At 32.0% G+C, this 24,795-nt stretch overlaps 1 protein-coding gene and 2 long non-coding RNA genes across 3 annotated transcripts; 2 read left to right on the top strand and 1 right to left on the bottom strand.

Moving 5' to 3' along the window:
- Positions 1–1,681: 1,681 nt before the first annotated feature.
- Positions 1,682–14,694, bottom strand: LOC120136170 (deoxynucleoside triphosphate triphosphohydrolase SAMHD1 homolog). The gene is made up of 20 exons (XM_039152279.1): positions 14,497–14,694; positions 14,149–14,186; positions 14,042–14,064; positions 13,186–13,292; positions 13,063–13,114; positions 5,535–5,619; positions 5,203–5,293; positions 4,671–4,709; positions 4,457–4,524; positions 4,299–4,361; positions 4,105–4,160; positions 3,933–4,006; positions 3,686–3,778; positions 3,491–3,592; positions 3,268–3,348; positions 3,068–3,156; positions 2,926–2,941; positions 2,360–2,470; positions 1,809–2,272; positions 1,682–1,764 (listed from the first exon to the last, which is right to left on the bottom strand). Exons 1-19 carry the CDS (start codon positions 14,617–14,619, stop codon positions 2,171–2,173), a joined length of 1,413 nt encoding a protein of 470 aa, XP_039008210.1. The 5' UTR covers positions 14,620–14,694; the 3' UTR covers positions 1,682–1,764; positions 1,809–2,170.
- LOC120136171 lies at positions 7,930–24,788 on the top strand. The gene is made up of 3 exons (XR_005517312.1): positions 7,930–7,941; positions 24,018–24,130; positions 24,717–24,788. It is a non-coding gene; the product is annotated as an uncharacterized LOC120136171 (long non-coding RNA).
- LOC120136172 lies at positions 16,730–17,526 on the top strand. The gene is made up of 2 exons (XR_005517313.1): positions 16,730–16,838; positions 17,247–17,526. It is a non-coding gene; the product is annotated as an uncharacterized LOC120136172 (long non-coding RNA).
- Positions 24,789–24,795: the final 7 nt, after the last annotated feature.

The following is a 24,795-nucleotide window of genomic DNA, read 5'->3' as shown; positions in this document are numbered from 1 at the left end:
ATTAGAAACCAACCAATAATGCCTGTGGTTTTGAGTTATCCTTTCCCAAGGAGAAACATTTAGTAGATTTCTAAGAACTATTTAAGAGATTCAAGTAGTGATGAGGTCCGCCAGCCATGACGCGGGTAATTAGGATTGAGGTATGTTTTTAAAAAATTAAACTAAATTGATAAAATGTATAAAAGTTAAATTCTGAATACATTAATTAAACCAATTTTATAATCAACATGCCTTTATTTATAATTGAGTGATAAAAAAATTAACTATAATTAAGTGATCCCTGATGTGAGTTAACCTGATAAATAATACTAGTACCCTATCTTGTCCACACCTTTGATTTTTCAAGTACTCGTAAGCCACATTTCTATCACACACATTCAAACATAGGTACAAGGTTTTATCATTTAGCAGCCGGAGTCGACAAATATTCCACATTTTGATACCTGAATTAATACGTTTTTTATATAGCATTTACGTCGTTTTGTTCAACATGGTATCTAAATTTGCAACACATTTTGATATCTGAATTTTACTAGTTGTATTTAGGTATGGGCATGGAAACCGATTAGGTCAGATTAGATTTTTTTTAATTAGGATTCAGGTCGGGTCGAATTTTTTAAAGGTAATGTTCATGTCGGGTCGAGTCAGGTTCGGATTTAGAGTGAAAAATACCCAACCAAACCTGGAAAAAAAATAATTTTACCTTATATTTAAAAATAATTACAATAATACCCCTCTATATATTATTTTTTTCAATTAAATCACTACTTTTATTGTATAAAACTAATATTTTTATTATTTCGGGTCGGTCGGATTCAAATTTTATCTCAAAAAGTCGAGTCGTATTAAGGTCGGGTGAATGATGTACAATTTTTGAGTCGGGTCAGGTTGAACCAAACCCGACTAATGCCTATGCCCATCCCTAATTGTATTAATACGTTAAATGATAAAGCGGCATTTTGCCAAGTGTCACGTCTTTGATTGTTAAAAATCCAAAGTTAAGTTCAGAGACTAAAATGTTTAACATTTGTCAAATTCGACAAATATCACATTAAAGAAAAACTAAAGAAACAGATAAAAAAATATCAAACACATTTAGAGAAACATAACTGAATAAAATTTTGAAGTTACGCACAATCAATAAAATAAATAAATAATCGAAGAAAATTCGAATTTTATGATATGGATCCACCACCGAACACGACTAAAAAGCATAGATACCACATTAGAAAAAGTGTCAATTCGGTACACCTACTTATGATGAAATTTGAATACTTACCCTATACTCTTGTCTCGGTGCTCTCCCATCCAAGGTTTCAAATTGCGGTCACGGTAGCGTTTTCGGTCATTTCGGATTTACCGTGATTGCGGCCGTCGCAGACACTATTGCGGGTTTAGCGGGTAACTCGGACGGCAACGAAACAGCTATATCGCGGACGAAATTGCGGTCACAAAACATTTTTTGAAACCCCGCTCCCATCTACATAAGAAACACATGAATTTGTCTGAACATGATTAGTACCATGCTGCTATAAAAAATTATAACAAGTATTCTCAAAGCAAACATCCACCCGATCCCGGAATTTCCCGTGCACACATCATGCAGAAAGGTAAAATTAGGTAAGAACTCGCCATTCTGTCAACATTAGTAGTAGACTCTTACCTGGCAAAAGGAAGAAACCAACTTGTCCAGAGACCACGTCATTCACCAAAATTTATCAGATAATGGCAGTTTCAACCTGTCTTGAACATTTACTCAAACAACTGGATGTTGTGCTCTTATATTTGTTGAGCTCAAAGTGCTCAACCTAAAAAATAACCATAAAAAGATGAAATGTGAGAACTTCTTTTACGACGTGCAGAGTGTAAAACATACAACACTCGAGAAACCTTGTTAACATCAGTACCCTTCAAATTGAAATAGCAGTGAGTTTGACAGCTCAAAAACATACATACCCCACACAGAATCCCAAAAATCAAATGACCAACCATACAAAATGGTTCATTTGATGCCGTTACGATTCTCTTTCGAGCTTCGGGGAAACCAAAATGGCTACTATAATGCGGTAAACTTTTGAACTGGATTTACTTTCCGTGTGAAAATGAAAAATATTCTCTATATATTTTTGGACAAAAATGGACTAACGAGAAACCATCAACACAATGTAACTCAAATGCGTCGTTTCTTCTTCTCCGGTGTATCGTGCACTTGAGCTTTAACTCCGTAGACTTTTAGTTGAAAATTTTCAAATGCCTCTGAGACAGCTGCCACCTGTTTGTGAGTACATAGAAAGGAACAAATTATTTTGGAAAAGATAAGTATAACAAGCAAATAATAATTTCATTTGAATTCACGGACCAATTCAGGTTTCTTCGAATACACCCTCACTATCATATCCTGATAAGATGTAGGCAGCAAGTGACTGATGCGATCATCTGGTATGGGGAACTTCTCCTCACTCTCATAATCCTGGCCGCAAAATTAATCCTGTCAGACACTTGTGCATGAAACAACTCCAATGCCTAAACAGTATCAGGATCCAGACTTCAGAATTTAGGAATTTATATTACTTGGATTCGAATGAGTGTCAGACACATGTATGTTTAATTTTTTTAACATTTCTATATATTAAGAGAGTGCTTAGAAGATCATATCCGTATACCCTTATCATATGAGCGTTGGATACGGGCACTAAAAAGAAAAATAAAGAACCGGAGCAATATAGTTTGGAATTCCCTCTGTTAAGTAGCTAATATAGGTCCAGTTTTTATATTTGCATCACCATTAAAAGGCAGCACGGTTTTATCGTATACACCCATAATATCTCCTGGGTATTCACTACTATCCAACAATCAAAATATTAAGAAATACAAGCCAAACAAAAAGAAATATATATATATAACACGGTAGGTGATTTTAAGTACCTTGAAAAAGTTGATGCTGCAAGAGTAGAAGTGCAAAAAACATGAATAGGAAAAGAAAGTATCAAAGACTAGTAAAAGACGAAACCAAAAAAACAATGAAAATATTTGCCTCTTCAAATTGAGCATAAAGGACTCATAATACCTTTCAAGAGGATTTTGCATTCCACGAGTCAAATCAATTCTGACATTGCTAACAGCAATATCATCTTCTTTTAGCAGTACTCCATTTTTCTGTTAAAATTAAATTGCATCGTGTCAATATTGGAGACTACTTGATCATTTAGCTTAAAAACAGATGCATAAGATCATGCACATGTCAATGGGAAAAAATCATGAAAGGACCTGGGAACAAGCAATGTCTTGGGCAGTGACATTTTTGAAATGCTCTAATTTGTCTTTTGGAACTGAATACTCATTACAGAACTGCCACAGAAAATAAACCATTATATAATAAGTTGTCTTGCACATAATGGGGAAAAAGAACCCAGAAAATAGAATAGCATGTTGATTTGCATGCTACCATTATACACAAAGACAAAAGTGAAATTAAGCAACGCTTTTCCACCTGATACAAATTTCTCCGACGAATGCGCAGAATCAAATCTCTAGATTCTCGAAGTTCTTCATCTGGAGCTGTCTCAATAGTTTTGATTATTGAGTCATCCAGCTGGAATCGAAGAAGAAAAGAATGCAAAGCATGTTATACATTTGGACTCTAAATTATTAGCAATGCAAAAGTATGCTAAGCATGTTGTCCAACCTTCCAGTACTCGGAAGGATCCTGAATGGAAGATGAGATTTCTAGATAACTATTTGCTTTCAAAAGAGCATCTACTACCATAAGCTCAACTGCCTGCAATAAAAATGAAATGAGTCATTGCTACATCAGATAAGAAGTAAGCCTACATTACTAATGACACAACAGAAAAAGAGGAGAGAAAAGTCAACATCGTGAAGAAGATTTGTTTGAACAAGATGATATGGTAAAGACTTAATTTTGTGAATACCTTCACTTTAGAGTGGGTGTACACAGTTCGATGAAGTTCAGCACGAGTAGCATATAACTTGTGGATGCTAAGATCTAGCACCCATTACCAATATTAAGCAGGAGTTAATAAAACGGACTAAAAGTAAAAGTAAACATGTACTTTGCAAATAAATGAAACAGGTGATACTAACAGTCTTTAGCACGATAGCAGACCTCATCACCCAAAACTCGCATTGTCTCCATCAACCTGCAGGTGGTGTAGTATACATATAATGCTAGCAGAAGAAATCTTATAACTTTCATTTTTCTTTTTGCTTTTTGCGTTTTAATGCATCTATTGATAACAGAAATTGCAAGCTAAAAGCCTGGAAGATTTAACAAAAACCTGTGGAAATCAAAGCTGCATCCTAAGCCACAAGCTCGACTGTCGCGGACAATGTAATCAAACCTACACAAATAAAATATCAAGTTGTTAAATACTTGCATTTAAATAGGAAATTAAATTGGATGGAAGATGTGGACAAATAATTAATTTGAACTTACTTATCCACATCAATTCCATTCCGACCATTTGCAACAATATCATATAAGAATTGCTTGTCCTTTGCACCCTTCAAAATAAGCACAAAATAGTCAATGTACTATGATAAAGAGAAGAAATAAAGAACGTCCATAGTTTTTCCCAATACTGGAGAGGGAAAATAATCCAGTGATCAACATATGCCCTAAAAAATGGATGTTAGAGATAAACACTTACTTTTGGCAGTACAAACTCAGAGCTAGCTAGTATCATTTCCTGGAAAATAAATAAATGAATATGTATGAAAATCAATCCAGCAACAGGAAATCAAAATTGCTTCTCATACCCATATACAGATTAATCAGCCCCTTGTTTTGGGTGGGCCTACTCAAGGATTCTTATCATAAACATAAGGATCAAAGAGAAAGGAAAAGCTGCAAGCAGAAACTATGAGGATATATGGAGGAAGAAATAAACATGTAGACGTCAGGAAAGTTTCAGTTTTTGCTTAATGGCAACAAAAGGAGTTAAAAGAAATAAATTATATAGTTAAGTGCGGTTGAACTTCAAAAAGCACAGGAATTATTAGGTCAAAAATACACTTTTAAGTATATTTGGAAATATTTGCTACATCAGTTCAAATGGCTCTGCATATAAACCAGTTCTGAGGATTCTAGACATGCCATAGGAAAGAAAAAAAAACCATACAGAACCGAAAAGAAAGAAAAAACATTGTGTCTGAAAAAAATTCCTAACAAGATCAACTTACCTTGACTCTTTTAATCATCTCAGATTCAACATCAATATGGTGTTCATCAACAATATGATCAATCAACTTCACTGACATTTCTTCATGAGCCCTAGAAAATAGATGTGATGTAAAATGGATGAAAACCACTTTTTTCAAACCCTAACATTAACTGAGACAAGAAGAAAAGCAATGTACTGATTAACTATCAAAATATCATTTCATGCAAAAGACATCAGAGTCTCATGCTGATACTACATACATGTGAGATCACTGGTTGATCAATATTTTAATATTAGAACAGAAAAAAAAGCAAGGAGTAAATAATGCAACATATAAAATTGTTTGTTTACCATTTGAAGCCATTAAGAACTTTGGGGAGAAACTCCCGTTCAAATAAGTGGCTAAAAGGTCCATGGCCTACATCATGTAGAAGTCCTACAATTGGAGGAACAAAATCCATAAAGAACAAAAACAAAACTGATAGGTAATTTTGAGAGAGAGAATGAGTGTGAGAGATAGAGAGAGTTTTAGAGAAATTTCGAAAAAGTCCAAAGTCTCCGATGAGGAATGGACTATGTTCATTGATAATCTTAGCAAGAGAGTTACGAGAGGTGGTTTAAGGTATCTTTTTAGTCCTTATGGTCAGATTATGAGAATTTTTATCCCACGTTTTTTAGAGAAACCAAATTATAAGTCTTCAGCCTTTGCATTTGTCCAATTTGCTGATGGAGAAAGTAGAAAGAAGGCAATTCAGTATACTCATGGTAAGTGGATTGATGGGAGAAGGATTTCAGTAGGGATTGCCAAATATCAAAAGACTATGAGGAAGGAAAACTGCTGAAGGGAAGAGGTTGATGGGAAACAAGTCAGGTAAACAGGAAAAAACACAAACCGAGAAGAAAGTTGTATCAGTGAGAAGCTTGAGGGATGAAAGATCTTATAAGGATGTTGTGAATAATGGCCTTAATGCGAGAAGAGAACAAGTTTCAGGGGAGAAACTGGTGGGTACAAAACAGAATGCAAGTGGTGTTAGGAACGTATGGGAGATGCACATTCCGGGGAACCATTCGGAGTGGGTTAAGCGATCATTAACAAGGATAATGAAACATTCCTATGAACAAGATTCGATAAAGGAAGCTCTGAAGATCGAGGGAGTGGGAGTTGAGATATCGAAATGGGGTTATGCATGGAATGCTTGCATCATTACATTCAATACGATTGAGGAGCTTACATACGTATGGAAGAATAAGAGAGAAGAATTATGCTTATGTTTCGACTGGTTGGCTCCAGTTTTGAATGATGATGGAGTTCCATTGGCCCTTTGCCAACTAGAGATGTACGGAGTGCCCCTATTGTGCTAGAATGAGGCATTCATAGAAAAACTTACTGGGAAATGGGGAAAATTCATTTGTTTTAATGAAGATTCAAAGAGCAGATTGGATTTATCAGTGGCAAAAGTACTGCTAAGAGTGGAAAGTCCATTCGATGTCCCTGATACGGTCACTATTGGTTCTTATGGCAGATCGTTCAAAGTGAATGTATCCCTGGGTTCTGTTTTGAAAAAACCAGAAGAATTGATGGGGAAGATGGAGGAGAAATTTTCAAAAATTTTGCACAGTGATTATGTCATGTCTGTGCAGGGGGGATGGGCAGCGTCCTACTCTGGCAGCAGCTATAAATCAGGAGTTATCAGAGGAAGCCAGGCATAAAGTCTTATCTTGGCTGAATAATAAACAGAATAGTGGAGTGAATGGAGTCAGTAGGGGACAAGTCCCATCGAGTAAGTCAACTGAAGAAATTGCTAATTGTGGGCTGTCAGTTTTTATGGAAAATATGAGTAACCAGAATAAGAATCACGTGGGGCTGGGATTAAGGGAAACTTTTGAACCAGAGGATAAAGCCCAATCAGATGAAATTGGGGTTGATTTTTCACCAATAAGGAAAATTATCCCTACTGGGCCTGCTTTTATTCCTGAGTGGGTTGGGGAGAAGAATGGTACTGGTAGATTTATGTGCCAGCCCAATACCATTTCAGTTAATCATAGAGAAGTTGCAGAGGAGGGTGCAGTTACGTTGGTGAAAGAAAAGACAGGGGGGGAGAAAGAAATGTCAAACAGTTAGCAGGATGTTGATATGGATAAAGAGCAGCATGTTGGCTTGAGGAGTCGACAGGAGAATGAAGCAGCTAATACACTGAATTTTAATGATTTTGAGAGAGACAAACTCTCTGTCAAACAGAGGGTTGGTTCAAAGAAGAATAAAAGGGTAAAGGATGATAAACAGATTGGTCTGATTGAGAGTAAGCTCTTCCAGCTCGTGTGTAAGGCAGAGAAATGTAGTGAAGCAAGTTGGAACTAGTTCAGAGTTAATTATGGATGGTCAGTTCAAAAGAAAGGAGATTAGTTTGTCTTCTTCCAAAATTCATGTTCAATGTCTTCATCGGGCAAAAAGCTTAAATAATCAGAGGAGACTAAAAATTGCTCCACGGCGTTCAGGTAGTGTGTGCTCAGAGAGGGAAGTGTCAATCAGTTTTTTTGATAGAATTTATAGAAGGGTGTATAGAAGTATGGTCAGGGATTCTTTGGAAAAAGACAGATCATCCTCAAAGTCTTCACACTCTTCTCTTAAAGCTTTGAATGAAGCTATTGCTACTAGAGAAGTTTGCAACATGTTGGGGATTAATTTCAAAGGGGGACAACATTTGTTAGAAGAGGAGATTTTAAAGATGGAAAGGAAGGGGTCTAGGAAAGAAAGGGAGTAATTTAGTCTTCCTTTTCAGGGGTTTTAAGATTTAATATTCCAATGTCAAATCTTAAAATTATTTCATGGAACATAAGAGGTTTAGGGAGAAAGGAAAAAGTCAGAGCAGTAGCCCGTCTTGTAAATAGGGATAAACTGATTGTCTTATTTCTACAGGAGACAAAGTTGAATCAATGTTTTAATGGGTTAAGAAGGAGATTAGGGGGTAAGATGCTTCAAGGAAAAAGTTTTTATCCGGCTGATGGGTCAGCAGGAGGGTTGATGTGTTTATGGAATGAAACTTTTTTTCAAGTTACACGGGAAGAAAAGAACAACAGATTTGTGGCAATCTCAGGAATGTTCAAGTTGTATAAGTTTGAGTGTGTATTAATTAATGTGTATGGCCCGTCAGTGGAGGAAGAAAAGGAGGAGTTCTTTAGGGAGCTGTTGAATTTTGTTACAAATTTAAATCTACCAATATGCATAAGGGGAGATTTGAATGCCTATCTTAATCCATCTGAGAAATATGGAGTTGCACAGAATTGGCATGCTCTAGATCTGCTCAGATCCTTTTTTCAACAAACAAACCTCATTGATCTCCCTTTATCAGGAGGTATGTACACTTGGTGCAACAATAGAGAGTCTCCTACGTGGGTAAGACTGGATCGTTTTCTGGTTAGTAGCAATTTTTTACAGGGGTTCCCTAAATTGGTACAAAAAATTCTACCTAAATCACTCTCTAATCATAACCCTATTGTGCTGGAAGAAGATGGGCAGAACTGGGGTCCCAAACCTTTTAGATTTTTCAACTATCTATTAAAGGAAGAAGGTTTTGATGATTTGGTTGAAAACTCCTTGGTTGATTTGAAGAAGAAGAAGGGAGGTAGGGGAATTTTTAATTTATTAAAAGGTACTAACATGAAAATAAGGAGCTGGTCCAGCAGTAAATATATGGGGATCTCAGAGACTATTTCAAAAATTGATTCCAAAATAAATGACTTGGAATTGAAATCACAAGGTGTTGCCTTTTCGCCTCAAGATAGAGACCAGTTAGTGTTGCTCAGAAGTGAATTATGGAGACTGCACAGAATAAAGGAGAGCATTTGGCGCCAAAAGTCTAGAGTGAGGTGGGTCAAAGAGGGAGACAAGAATACGAGGTATTTTCATTTAAGTGCCTTGAACAGAAACATATTAAATGCCATTAATGCTTTGAAGGTGGATGGTGTAGAATTGACAGACACAGTTCAGATTAAGGCTCATGTCTTGGATTATTTCAAAAAAGCTTATAATACGATTAATACGCTGGAAGTGGGAGAATTTGAATTTATTTTTGCAAAACTATCTGTTGTGCGAAGGGATCGTCTTGAGGAGATTTTTTCAGAACAGGAAGTTTGGGAAGCAATTTCTTCATCAGCTAGTGATAAAGCCCCTGGACCAGATGATTTTACTATAGGATTTTTCAAGAAGTATTGGCCTATGTTAAAGGAGCAGATCATGAAGTTTGTCTTTGACTTTTATAGTGGAAGAAAATGGGACCATAGGGTTAATAATGCATTCATTTCCCTAATTCCTAAGAAACTGAATCCAGAAAGTTTAGAAGATTACAGGCCAATTAGCCTTGTTGGCAGTTTATACAAGATCATTTCTAAAGTTCTATCCAAAAGATTGGTTTCTTGTATAAAAAATTTGGTTAGCCCTTATCAGTTCGCATTTATTCCTGGTAGGCAACTTCTTGACTGTGCATTCTTAGCTAATGAAGGTATAGATTATTGAAGGAAGCAAGGGAGGAAGGGGGTAGTCTTCAAAATTGATTTTCGAAGAGCCTATGATACAGTTGAATGGCCGATTCTTCTTAAAGTAATGAAAGCTATGGGTTTTGGAGAGAAATGGGTTTCTTGGATTGAATATTGTCTATATTCTGCCTCAATTTTGGTTTTAGTAAATGGTTCTCCTACTGAAGAGTTCCCAATGACAAAAGGGTTAAGACAAGGCTGCAGCCTTTCCCCTCTACTGTTTAATCTAATTGGTGAACTCCTACATCTAATGGTGATTAAAGCTTCTGATTTGGGACTTTTCCAGGGGTTTGATATTGGTAGATCAGCTAATCCTTTCCTTTTGACTCACCTACAGTTCGCTGATGACTTGATTCTGTTTTGCCATGACTCTCTTACTAACATTCAGAACATCAAAAGAGTGCTAAGGATTTTCAGTTTAATGACAGGGTTACATTTAAACATATCTAAGAGTAAACTGTTTGGTATAAATGTTGAAGCTACTACCTTAAATGAATGGGCGAATGATATTGGATGCTCAGTGGGCTGTTTTCCTATGGATTATCTTGGCTTACCTATAGGTGCAAAGAAAAACTCTGAAGTACTTTGGGAGCCGGTTTTACAGAACTTTAACAAGTTAGCTGGTTGGAAGGCTTATTCACTGTCAATGGCGGGCAGATTAGTGCTTATAAAATCGGTATTATCATCGTTACCGATTTTTTTCTTATCCATTTTCAAAATGCCGCTCAAAGTAAGGCAGAAAGTTTAAACATTGATGGCTAACTTTCTTTGGGGGGAAAGCTCAAACAAATATCGAATGCACTGGGTTAGTTGGCAGGCAGTTTGTAAACCTTTGGAAGATGGTGGCTTGGGAATTTTGAATTTGAATATCACAAATAGGGCTTTGTTGGGTAAATGGGTGTGGAAATTTGCAAATGAGAAAGATTCACTTTGGAAAAGGATGAGGCTTTCAAAATGGTTTTTAGCCAAGTTTCCTACGGTTCATATTCAGGAGGATCTGCTGATTGGTAATCCATCCCTAGCAGATGGGTTTTCTTTATCCATAGCCAAAGTTTGTCATGTCTTGTGTTGGATTCCCCCCTGTTGATTTTCTTAAGTTGAATGTTGATGGAGCTGCTAGGCTTGATGGCTCGGGTGGAGGTATTGGAGGTATTTTGAGAGATTGGGAGTGTTGCACACTTTTGACTTTTTCAGAGAAGGTTGGCCAAGGTACTCCTCCACTTGTTGAATTAAAGGCTATTAAAAGAGGCATTGAAATTTTTCTGGCATCACGTTGGGAATCTGTTGGGAGATTGATTGTCGAGAGTGATTGCAAGTAGGTAGTGGAATGGATTCAATCACCGGCTTTGGCTCCTGCTTTCTACTCGCCTATAGTTAATCAGATTTTGACTCTTTCAAATGGTAAGGTCCATTCAGTGAGGTGGATTCCAAGGCTGAGCAATGGGGAGGCAGATAGCTTAGCAAAGAAAGGGATAGGTTGACTGTAAGGCTCTATCACTGGATTTTCTGGTCCAGCGAGAAGGTCTATTTGAAAGTAGTTGTTAAGTTTTATGTGATGTAATTTGGTGTAGTGTTTAAATCTTATGTTAACTTTTATTATCAATAAAATTTTTAAGGCACTTTTTTCCCCCTTCCGATGATTAAGGAGCTTACCCCTAAGCTCCTTTAATCAAGAAGGGGGTTTTTAACGAGGCCTTCCATTCCTATAAAAAAAAAAAGATATACAGCAAACACAATGCTAGTACTTTATCTCTGTCAATTAGCAACGTTGTTTCGACTCAAGATTCCTGGATTTGGAAAGGAATTGTGAACAATTATTTGAAAGATGATGATATTGGAGGATGTTTGAGATCGAATACTAAGACTCAATTGGGAAGTGGCAAGTCGATTTCGTTTTGGAATGATGTTTGGGTCAATGACCTACCCTTGAAGATTCAATTTCCCAGGATATTTGCATTATCAAACAATAAAAGGGGTAAGGAGGCAGATTTTGGTTGCTTTGATGTAAATGGATGGGTGTGGAATGTTCAAACAAGAAGAAGCTATTTTCTTTCTTGGTCTGGGAAGGGGGATGGTCTGTTCTCGGTGAAATCCTGCAGGGTGGCTCTATCAAATAGTCAAGGAGATGGTTTTTCTTGGAAAAGATGGGTTTGGTCAGGTTTCGCTCCTCCTAGAGTAGAAACCTTCCTTTGGCAAATCATACACAAGAAATTGGCAGTCAGAAATGAGCTGAAGAAAAGGGGTGTTCCTATAGAAGACGCACTATGTCCACTATGTAAAAAGAATGAAGAAACAGTCCAACATCTTTTTTTCTCCTGCTCAGTTGCAGGGGATATTTGGAACAAAATGTTGAAGATTTGGGACATCTATACAGCTTTGCCTAATGATCCACAAGTTTTGCTAAGTTCATGGTCTGATCTAAACAAAATATCGAACATATGGAAATTCATTCCGGGAGTAGTTCTTTGGTCTATTTGGAAAGCAAGGAATTCAGTTGTGTTTGATAATTCTAGCCTTGATATAACCTCTCTCTTTTTCCTAATAAGATTTTAGGTTGGCTAGATGGTTTCTAGCAAAGTTTCCTAATATCCAAATACAAGTTGATTTGTTGGTAGGGGACCCCTCTTTAGCAGACAGGTTTGGTTACCAGAATACTCACAGGAGTTTGAAACACAGTTGGCAACCTCCCCCTACAGATTTTTATAAATTTAATGTTGATGGGGCTGTCAAGTCTGATGGGATGGCGAGAGGAATTGAAGGTATTTTGAGAGATTGTAATAGCATCATCCTATCGCCCTTCTCTGTTAGTATTGGTCCAGACCCTCCTCCGTTGGCTGAACTAAAAGCTATTAAGAAAGGCCTAGACTTTTTTCTATCATCAGATTGGGCTGTAAAGGGAAGATTGATCTTAGAAAGTGACTGTAAATCTGCTGTAGACTGGATTCTGCTACCTAATTTTGTTCCTAGTTTCTTCAATTCACTTGTTGAGGATATTGTGTCCTTAGTTCAAGAGAGGGTGGTTATTATTCGATGGATTCCTAGGGGATGTAATTGGGAAGCAGATAAATTAGCTAAGGATAGGATTGGTTGATTGTAAGGGTATTTTTATTGGGTGTTTTAAGATTATAGTTTTATTTTGATGCCCTAAATGTATTGGTATAATTTATTGTAATAGTTTCTCCATTCAATAAACTAAGGCACTCTTTTCCTCCTTCCGCTAGTTACTCTTTCCTAGAGTTAACTAAGAGGGAGATTTTTAATGAGGCCTATTATTCCTATCAAAAAAAATCCATAAAGAACCAACTCAAATTAAATAAAAAGAAACTTCAGGGCAACAAATTTTTACCTGCAACTTTCACTGTTTGAACATCAAACTGATCAATACCAAGTTCCGAACCCTACACAAGTGGATCTTAGAATATATACATAGAATATGGTAGACTGGGATAGCAGAAAAATAATTTTATACCTGATAGGTTTTGAGCTTTTGGATAGCTACACCTGCAAGCCAATACACACCAAGAGAATGCTCAAACCTGGAATGCACAGCCCCTGGGTAAACCATGTGTACCAATCCTGAAACAAATTAATAGTTAGTAACATCAACGAGTTACAGCCTTGCATGTAAGCGTGAATTATGCCGAACCAAATAAAATAAACATTGCACAAAATTCAAATTTAGGTAAAATCAACACCAAAGCAATGGAATGCCGTTGTTTAGTCTGATACAAGTGAACTACTTAAGATGCTTTGAATAGAATTGTATTTTACTAACAGGGATCAATGAAACTGACAAGAAACAACATAGTAAAGCATAATATTCATTTACCTTAGAAACTGCTGAATCAAATCATCATTTTAATGAAGACCAAGCATGCTGCATTTTATGCTAAGAAAAATTGTAAAAAAATAGATAGTTTTGCTTTAGTATAGAATCTGACTACTCATCCATTCCATTTCCATCCGAGCAACAGCATGCAAATGAAGAAAACGGAAACTCTCAAATCAATTGTATAGTGAACCGATATTACTTCAACACTAATAAAAAAACCGGTCCCTTACTTTTATGCAGCATGTGATGTGTTCATTATCCCAAACAAAGACATCGATGGAGGTCAGAAAATCATAAAAAAAATCCTAGTTTTCTATGTAACCACTATACAAATCTGTAGTCATTTCAAAATTTATCATATAAAAAATTCTGACACTGATTTATATTATATGCTATAAATCAACCACGCAATCCATTTGATGCAATTGACAATTCAAAAACATCCATTCTCGTAGGAAAAAGAAATGATAAAGAACTCGAAAATCAACTTTACCAAGTTGCTTCAGCTCACGAAGTCTGTATCATGAAAATAGAGAAACAATATCAATAAATGAGATCTGAATTGAAGCTGAAACAGTAACGAAATAAAAATCAGCTTACCTTTGAAATTGCTCGGTGTCCATGAACTTCAAAGAGAGCTGCGACGAAACATAACATTTTAAAAATATATATTATTTTTTATCCCGCTTTTTAAGAAGAAAAAACACAGCTACGGTATTCGTCTTCGATCTTCACTCTCCAGTCAACAGAAATTGAAAATTAAAAATTAAAAAACAGTAATAATCTTAAGAAGAAATTTAATTTAGTATATCGAAACAGTGAAGAGAATCACAACTCCGATTACAATTTTCAAAAAAAAAAATATACTCATATGTAAGGCACTTTACCAAAATAAGCAATAGAAACGGCTAAAGTTTTTCAAAAAGAGAGAGAAAAAGAAATACATACAGGGTCGAGATAAATGTTGCCGTGAACGTTGTCACGGACGTGTTTGGAGAGCCGGAGGTCGCGCGAAGTAGACAAGTTACAATCTGGAGACAAAGAGGTGTTTTCATTACGGTACGCAGCCATTTTTTTTAAGAACGATTTTGAGAGAGCGAAAGAGAAAATAACGATAAAAAAAGAAGAATATTAGGGAATTGTGGAAGAGCCACCAAGATTGTCCTAATATCTTGGATTTTGTGTAACTAATGCGGTGATTTGTTGAAGAATTAGAGTATCATCGAAATTATTTATTAAGATGTGTGAATGTTACAGTAATTAGAGAGTTATAAAAATTACAGTGCGATTTAGGATGCAAATGTAGACTTTGAATAAGTAGGGGTGGAGGACGGGGGAGACGCATTGACTGTAGCGCGATTTTCGGGCGACTTATTGGAGTCATATTATGTTTTCATGATTTTCGACGAATACTGTAACATATAAATTAAATTAGAAAATAATTTTGGTGAAATTCTATTTCAGCCAATAATTTTTGTCACAACACTGGAGGAGAAATTCAACTAACAAAAATCTTTAGCTTTTTTAAAAAAATCTTTTTCTTTTTCTATTTTGGAAATTTTGTATATCAATTATAATATTATTAATATGTTGATTTTTAAGTGTATTATTTGACATTTATGATTGAGTAAATATTACAAGACATGTATCAGTGGTCGAATCAATCATGTTATTAAGTTTTTCATTTAATAAAAATAAAATATTAAATATTAAAAATGTAAAATAAATTCAATTGTTTAAACGGTTGATATTTTAAATTCACAGTAATGAGTTTAATTCTCAATTTTATTTTACAATTCAAGTTATTTAATCATTGAATTTTAATTTAATCAATTGGCCTGATTTAATCTTAAAATCATACCATAAGTAATTTTATTCTATAGTCATGTGTCTTTAGTCAATATTTGAATAAAAAATCACATAATAATATGTTAAAGTTATTTTTTAAAAATAAGAAACTGGTAAATTAAAATACACTCAAAAACTATAATTATTTTAATTACTTTTAAATTATATATATATATATATATATATATATATATATATATATATATATATATATTGTTTTTTCCTAGATAAAGCCTACTATAATAAAGCCTACATATAATAACTGAAGAGAGCATTCCTAACATAAATATAATTTTAAACTTTATTTATTAAATAAATTGAATACATGTAAAACAAGTTAAATTTACTTACTTTTATTAATATTTTTTTATATTTATTTAAAGTTCATTTAATAACATTTAAACTATATTTACCATAAAAAAACTTCGTTTATACCTCATGTATTGTGTGACAATTATATAGATAATATTAATATTTGTATGCTATTTTATTTATAATATATTTACTAATATTTATCTTTAGCTATTTTAAATTTAAAATAATAAACATTTTTATTTGTAAATTGTTTGTTTATTATTTAATAGTATGTTTTTAATTATTTGTGTTTGTTAAATTATATGTCTTTCAATATTTTTTTTAATGTATTTAAATATGTTAGTTCAATATTTATAAACATTTATATAAATATATTTTAATATTCGTAAATATATTTATTTATTATTAACATGCAAATTTATTTAACTTAAACAAATAAATATAAATATATATAGTAAATATAATTTCAGAATTTAATCAAATACAAATAAACTTTTAAATAAACAAACAACATAAACAAGAAAATATATATTCACACTCAAATTCTTTACAACCTCACTCAAAATTTCATACTCAAACCTACAATTAAACCAATACCTAGTTAATAAGGAGGTTGGATAAAGTATATCGGAAATTATAATTTACATTTAAAATAACTCAATTGTTAATTTTTTTAAAATTTATAAAATAATTATTAAATTTATCAAATTATTACAAAATAGTCACTACGATGTTATAACAAATATAAAAGTTTAATCATTTAGAAATAGTTTGAATTATTTTTCGAATAGTCTGAGTTATTACAAGATAATATATGTTTAGAATATTTTTTAGTCATTAACAATGTATGTACACTTTACAGACGCACTACTCAAATTTAGGACCTTTAAGAATAACAATATTTTTTACTACTAGTGTCGTTAAATATAATAAATTTAATATTAAATAATTTTAAATAACTATAAAATAATATCTACTTATAATTTTTTAATAATTGATAATATATACCCCTGTAGACGCTTCTTAAATCCGAGGAGATATTGGAGGGGGTGGCGAGACTTCGGATTTCGAATAATATTGAATTTGAAGAGCAGAATTTTATTGCAACGATGAATGAAGCAAGAGAGGTCGGTTCATCATTTCATATCATGCCAAGCACTTCTAGTAATTGCCTAGGTCAGCTCAATCTAAGTGTCATATATGAGTATATATTTAATTTTTCCAGTTTTTCCATGTATTCGGAGTATCTTAAAAGGTTCATGTTCGCACATGATTCGGTGTCCAAATATATGTCGGGCACGAGTACTTCAAGTAAAATAAAATGTTCGAGTAACATAGTTCAATGGCTTTTAACTTGAGAAGAGTGAATAGAGAACTGCTCGACGATTTCCATCCTACGTGGTTGGTTGCTTGTTTGTGTTTCCATTCTTATGTTGTTCATGGAGTTTTTTATGCTTATTTCAGCTTCTTTCAAATATATATGTGTATATATATGTAGGTATTTATAAATGTACTTACTGATATACTTGCTACAGAGGCGAGCGAAGTTGAATGCGGGTGCCCTGACTGGCTGACTCTTCCCGTGGGGATTCGAGCTGAAAAGGCCCTCGATGCAATTTATGTATGTTGCTTCGGGAGCGATCCGATAGAAGACGAAGACAAGAGCTTGCTAGATATTATGCCAATAGCAGTTTTCCCAACCGTTGAGCAAAAAGATCATCAATGACAAGGCAATCAAAGTAGCAGAAGGTGGTGATGATGCAGACATTGTTCCAGAACCAAAGTCATTATCAAAGGAAGCTGTACAAATGCAAATGAAAGACGTTGAATTCCTTAAACAGAACAAGGAGACGCGAAAGAAACTGATTTTAACAGAAAACAGATTGGTTCATTTCGTCGAACTACACTTTGGTGGTATCAGAAACTGAAGGTAAGAAAATGGCTCAATGATACGGAAATCATCCAACACTTTGCTGCATATATAGATCCTCCATGTTCAAATCGCTCTCGATAGAAGATAAAACATGGGGGGTTTAAATCAGCCTTCCATTTCTCTATCTCTGTTTATGTATTGTTTTGCTGTAGTTTGAAACTCAAATTTCTGGTACAAGCTTTTGAACAATAGCCACCATCGAAGGCAACAGCTTGTGAGTGAAATACAAGTTCAAAGCTCTTCTGCTTATCCTGTTCCTTTGGAACTCGTTCCACTCACGGTTAGAAACTTGGGTAAACTACCGTCAAGGTCCCTAAACTATGAGGTCGAAATGACCAATAAAACATGGGACCCATATCCATTTTATTTTGACCATTGAAAAAAAAACTGTATAATAGCACATCAGTTCTCATTAATTATATATTCTATCGAATTAGTTTTAATTTTAAATAAAAATAATTCAATTTATCATTTATTGGAGGAAAATAAAAAAAAATAAGAATATAAAAGTGGAAAGTCAAAACTAGGACTATCTTTAGAATGATGCTATCACACTCGATGAAAGCGGATGAGCACCGTTAATGAAAAGTATCATTATATTAATTTATAAAATATTAAATTATAAATTAATTAAAATCTTAAATATAATTTAATTAAAATACAATATTTATATAGAATTAGTTTTTAGGGTAAACTATATCATTAATCACTTAGCTATTTACACCTTTAGTTTAACCATCGATTTTTCAATTTTGTCAATCGGGTCACCTAATTATTTAAATATTGTCAATCAAGCCACTTGCCGTTAAATATTAACGGAGGATATGACGTGGTAGTTAATACAATTCGTATAATTATACATTGAGTCCTCATTACTTACACATTTTATTAATTTGGTCATAACTTTCATTTAATTTAATAAATTTAATAATTAATCTGATAGTGACATGTGTCACTATGTGATTGGATGTTTTTTTAATAAATTTTCCATTTAATCAAATGATGCCATGTGTCATCAATTGAATGAATGGAAAATAAATTAAAATAAAAAACCATAACTAGTGGGATTTGAACCGGGACACAAGACATCAAACTAAGCACCATAACCACTAAGCTCACCAACAACGGTTGTTGATCCAATTAATTTTTTATTCATTCAATTGGTGACACGTGACACCATTTGATTGAATGGAAAATTATTAAATTAAATAAAAATGTTAAGAAAAAAATTCAATCACATAGTGACACATGCCACCATCTGATTGAGGATTAAATTTATTGAATTAATTAAAAGTCATGACCAAATTAATAGAATGTGTAAATAATAAGGACTAAATGTGTAATTATATAAATTTTATTAACCCCCACGTCATATCCTTCGTTAATATTTAACGGTAGATGGCTTGATTGACAAGATTTAAATAGTTAGGTGACCCGATTGACAAAACTAAAAAATCGGTGGTTAAAGTAAAAAGAGTAAATAGTTAGGTGATCAATGATGTAGTTTACCCTAAAAACTAATGTTTTATAAATATTATATTTTAACCTAAATTACATTTAAATTTTTAGCTAATTTATTATTATACGTTTAATATTTTATAATTTAACGTTTTATAAATTAATTTAATAATGCTCATCGTTAACCGTATTCATCTATGCTTGAAGAGCGTTATAGAATTTTTTCTATTTTTATTCCAAATAAGAATAAAAGAAATAATAATTTTAAAACTTTATATTTATATATAAATATATCTTTACATGAGATAATGAGAAGGGAAGGAGTATTTAAACTCCCCAAAGTACTCATATTGACAAGTACTATTCCAAATTAATCAAAATTGAATTTTATTTTTATAATATCACATCGAATGTAAATTGAATCAATTAAAAATCTCGTCCTAAGCAATCACTAGTAAATAAAAATCAACTCCACTTAAGGTAAGGACTGAAAAGACCCAATGATAAATACGTAATTTTCTCTTCTTCCACACACCTTGGGGGAAATAGCTAAGGTGGTGTTTGTTTTTGCAGAGGTAAAAGGTCTGCAGTCTGCGGATCACATCTGCAGGCATCTGCAGCAGAAGAGGTGGACCAAAAGTCTGCAGTCTGCAAGAAGAAGATTGTTTGTTTTTTAACGTCTGTAGACTGTTAAAATGAACTAAAATATAAATAAACTGAAATATAAATAAACTGATTTTTTAAACTTAAAAGAGTTTTGCAATACTGAGATTTAAATAATTTTAGTTTTACAATACTGAAATTTAAATAATCCATACAGCTACAATAATAAATTATTTAAAATAAATCAATCCATATTTTAAAATAAATCAATCCATATTAATAAATTATTTAAAATAATTCAATCCATACAACTACAATAATAAATCAATCCATATTTTAAAATAATCAATCCATACTAATAAATTATTAAAATAAATCATCCATACAACTACAATAATAAATCAATCCATATTTTAAAATAAATCAATCCATACAAATAAATTATTTAAAATAAATCAATCTATACTAATAAATTATTTAAAATAAAACAATCCATATTTTAAAATAAATCAATCCATACTAATAAATTATTTAAAATAAATCAATTCATATTTTAAAATAAATCAATCCATATTAATAAATTATTTAAAATAAATCAATCCATACAACTACAATAATAAATCAATCCATATTTTAAAATAAATCAATCCATATTTTAAAATAAATCAATCCATACAAATAAATTATTTAAAATAAATCAATCCATACTAATAAATTATTTAAAATAAATCAATCCATATTTAAAATAAATCAATCCATATTTTAAAATAAATCAATCCATACTAATAAATTATTTAAAATAAATCAATCCATATTTTAAAATAAATCAATCCATATTTTAAAATAAATCAATCCATATTAATAAATTATTTAAAATAAATCAATCTATATTTTAAAATAAATCAATCCATACCAATAAATTATTTAAAATAAATCAATCCACACAACTACAATAATGAATCAATCCATATTTTAAAATAAATCAATCTATACTAATAAATTATTTAAAATAAATCAATTTATACTAATAAATTATTTAAAATAAATTATTTTAAAATAAATCAATTCATACTAATAAATTATTTAAAATAAATTATTTTAAAATAAATCAATCCATATTTTATAATAATTTATTTTAAAATAAATTATTTTATAATAAATTATTTTATAATAAATTATTTTAAAATAAATTATTTTAAAATAAATAACCTTATTAAATTATTTAAAATTATTTTAATAAATAATTATATTTTATAATTATTCTTGAAGAAGTTTGAAGACCTTTGAAGACATAAAACCAAGTCTGCACCAAGAAGAGCTCGCGCAGACGTTTGAAGAGCTTCTGTCTTCTAAAAAACAAACAGTCTGCGAAGTCTAATGTCTGCGCGTGGTCTGCGCGACGCAGACATAAGTAATTTGAAGAACTTGCACAGTGAAAACAAACACCACCTAAATCTGCATGTAAGTCTAGGGATGGGCATGAGACCCGAACTCGACGGGTTTCGACCTGACTCGATCTAATCGGGTCGGATTTTTTAAAAAAATCAGGGTCGGGTTGGATCGTTTTTTTTAATGTGATGTTTGGGTCGGGTTCGGGTTTAGGGTGAAAAATATCCGACCCGAAAAAATATATAATTTTATCTTATATATTTAGGAATAATTACAATAATACTCCTCTATATATTATTTTTTTTCAATTAAATCATTATTTTTATTGAATAAAAATAATTTTTTTTATTTCAGGGTAGGTCAGGTCGATTTTTTAAATTATATATCGAGTCAGGTGAAATCTTATTTTGATCGGGTCAGATTAGGTCTCAGGTTGAAGACTCATTGTTCTCAGGTCGAGTTGAATGGATTAAAAACCTGATCTGTGCCCATCGTTACATCTAACCACAATGGCAACCTAATGAAACGATCCGGGACAGAGAATTTCGCGTCGATAGCGTGATGTATTTGGAGAAGAAAAATATCAAACTAATGACCTTTTCACAAGGCTTGGAACGAAGATTCTTGTGATGACAAATAAATATAATAAAAAGAAGAAGGTTAACGAAACATGCATGTGAAACAACACTGACACTTCCGCCCTCGGAAGAAAATGTTCATGTTTAGCTTCTCAATTTTAAATTATTGAATTTTCATTATTTTAAAAGTTTTTTTAATCATTTGGAATAATTATAAATAGTATTTTTTTTATAATTTTTTAAGTATTGATAACGGACACACATCACAAACGATATTATTATGGATAGAAATTGTTTTTAAGTAATAACAAGATCGAAGTATTCGATATTTTTGTGACTAAAAGATTTAATAATAAAAATTTTCAAGTGATGGAATATGAGTTGGGGATTATTTTAAGTCCATATTGTAATGGGTAAAGTATACTAGAGGATCTTAAACCATGTTCAAGTGATTTTTTATTATTGAATTTTTTTAAATTATAAAATAATCATTATATTTATCAAATTATTATAAAATAGTCGTATGACAATATTTTCGTGATCATAAAATTCAGTAAGCTTAATGCTTATTTTATGATAGTTTGATAACTTAATGGCTATTTTGTAAAAATTAGTGAAAATTAATAATTATTTTATAATAATTTAATAAATTTAATAATTAATTTATAATAATTTAATAATTTAATGATTATTTTATAACTTTTAAAATATAAATGTAAAAAAAAGATCAAAGTAACAATTGGATTGCATCATAATATAGAATAACAATAAATTATTGTTAAATTATTATTATATTATGAAAGTAATAACATTTATGAAATAATAACAAATAACAGGGTAAAGTATACAAATGAGCCTTTGATTATATGTCGATGCTTTATCGAGCCTCTGATTATTAAAAGCTACAAAATAATATCCGACTATAGGATTGTTTTTTTGAGTCATTGACTATTAAAAGTTACAAAATAGTCACCCTATTATTCATATGTTTCAAACTCGTCCCTTTTCGTTAAAAAAATGATGACAGTCTGAGTTGAACGTTAACATATTGATTGAGACATGATAGTCGTTTAAGATTTTGATATCAAATTTTATCATATCACAGTCAGCAGTTTAACATCCAACTTAAAATGCAGTTAATTTTTTAACAGAAAATGACGAGTTTAGAACATATGAATAGTCAAGTGACCATTTTTGTAGCTTTTAATAGTCGATGGACTCAACAAAGTAATGTCCTATAGTCAATGAATTATTTTATAACTTTTAATAGTCAAGTGACTCAACAAAGAATACCCTATAATCGATAGACTATTTATTGTTAACTTTACCCCAAATAATAAAATAACCTAAAACACTATCTAATATTATAATCACTTTAAAAAGCACTTTTACACGACACTTTTCAAAAACATTACTAAACTGGTTTAGGAGAACAACAAAGACTAAATTGATAAAAAAAATTAAATAGAAATTGATAAATATTTTAAATATAAAAAATTAACTTGATTATAATATTTTAAACTAAGACTAAATTGATTAAATATATAAATTTTAAGTATCAAAATTATTATTATTTCAGACCACATCATTGTTCTATGTAATATTTAACACCAAGTGATATATTTAGACTTTTTAATTAAATAATAATACTTTTTTATGAAAATAACTTACTATTTATTATTAAATACATAATTAAATGATTTTAGGTGTATTTTATCTTAAAATTAATTATATATATATCTCAAAAGCATCATAATAATCACCCATTTAGTGCCAAAGAATAATATGTCAACGGAATATAAATTCAGAGTTAATCTCAAAGAAAAAAAGTTAAGGGCTCACTATAAAAGGAAAGTATAGTTTAAGGAGCAAACTATAATTACACCTATTAATTACATTACCTCAGTTGGTAGAACATAAAGTTCTTAATGAGGTCGTTGGATCGAGTCTCATGAAGGACATTTCATAAGGTCTCCTACGGAAGTTGCTCTCAACCTAGTGTTGGGGCAGCCTACTATCTTACCTCTCCTTACCTCATTACATATGGGAACAAGGGATAACCAATCATTTTGAGGACCAAAATACACGATACGATATATTCACTTTTACTCATCAAAATCTCTTCTTACATCCTAATATTTTACTTTTCCGCTCTCATTTTAGTTTGCTAAAACGAAAGCTTAGAAAATTAATTAACTTTTGAAGTATTTTTTATTAGCAAAACGTGAAAGTTGGAAGATTTGATCCAAAGGCCCTGAAACTCAACGGATTTTTTATTTGATCATAATATCTGTCGACCAATTATTGTCATCGCAAATTATCTTCATTAGAATCTGTCTTAAAAGAAGAAGAAAGAATTGAAGCTGAAAGAACCTTTAAAAGAAGTCTCGTGACATCGTTGGAAGGAGGTGGCGAGGTTTATCAGATTCAGCTCTGATTCAATCCGCTGGAATACCAGGTTCGTGTAAATCTGTGGTAATTTCAGCCTTTTTATGGATTTGTAGTTAGTTAAATTTTTTGGTTGTTGCTTTGGTGGTTTTTTGTAATTCTTTAATTTTGATTAGTTTTAGTTGTTTTGTGAGGAATTTGAGGAAACTTTGAAGTAATTTTATGAATGCCATATGCTGTGTCCTAGGTAATTACTTTGAATTTGGAATGGTGGTTTCAATTTAAGACTTATCTTTGAGTTTATTTGTAATTAAATTAGAGAATTATATAGAAGAATTTCCTTGTTATTGTTTTTTTAAAATAAAGTTAGTCTCGACTTCTCGATTGCTGTATAAAATCTAAAAGAAAAAAAAAACGAATTCGTCCGTTTTATTCAATTTTCGTCTTGTTTCAGAGGATTAATTATAGAGGAAAATGTTAAATTTCGTGTTTTGTGTTTCTATCTTTTCTTCAACGTCACCTTATACTTTTTACTTGTCTAGAATCTTCGACTTTTGCTTTTCTTTTTTAAATTTATTCTAGTTGTTGTTTTTTTTTTGGGGGGGAGGGGGAGTTTTAAAGTAAGAAATAACACTTTTTTCCTTGGTTTTATACAGATTAAAACTACATGCTATTACCTTTCTGATGACGGGCCTCTTGTTACCTCCATTTGTTTTGTTTCATCATAGCTAGCCC

Source organism: Hibiscus syriacus, unplaced genomic scaffold, assembly GCF_006381635.1.
Source record: "Hibiscus syriacus cultivar Baekdansim isolate YM2019G1 unplaced genomic scaffold, ASM638163v2 tig00110621_pilon, whole genome shotgun sequence".
In the NCBI taxonomy this organism is placed as follows: domain Eukaryota; kingdom Viridiplantae; phylum Streptophyta; class Magnoliopsida; order Malvales; family Malvaceae; genus Hibiscus; species Hibiscus syriacus.
The sequence above is the reverse complement of the archived record's forward strand: the minus strand, read 5'-3'. Positions and strand labels throughout refer to the sequence as shown.

What these genes read in the sequence shown, in the direction of transcription:
- LOC120136170 (XM_039152279.1), bottom strand. Translation starts at nt 14,619, where the DNA reads ATGGCTGCGTACCGTAATGAAAACACCTCTTTGTCTCCAGATTGTAAC. An exon ending in ATCCTTCCGAGTACTGGAAG is followed by an intron (nt 3,593 to 3,685) that starts GTTGGACAACAT and finishes CTTCGATTCCAG; the next exon opens with CTGGATGACTCAATAATCAA. An exon ending in GTCGGAGAAATTTGTATCAG is followed by an intron (nt 3,349 to 3,490) that starts GTGGAAAAGCGT and finishes TTTCTGTGGCAG; the next exon opens with TTCTGTAATGAGTATTCAGT.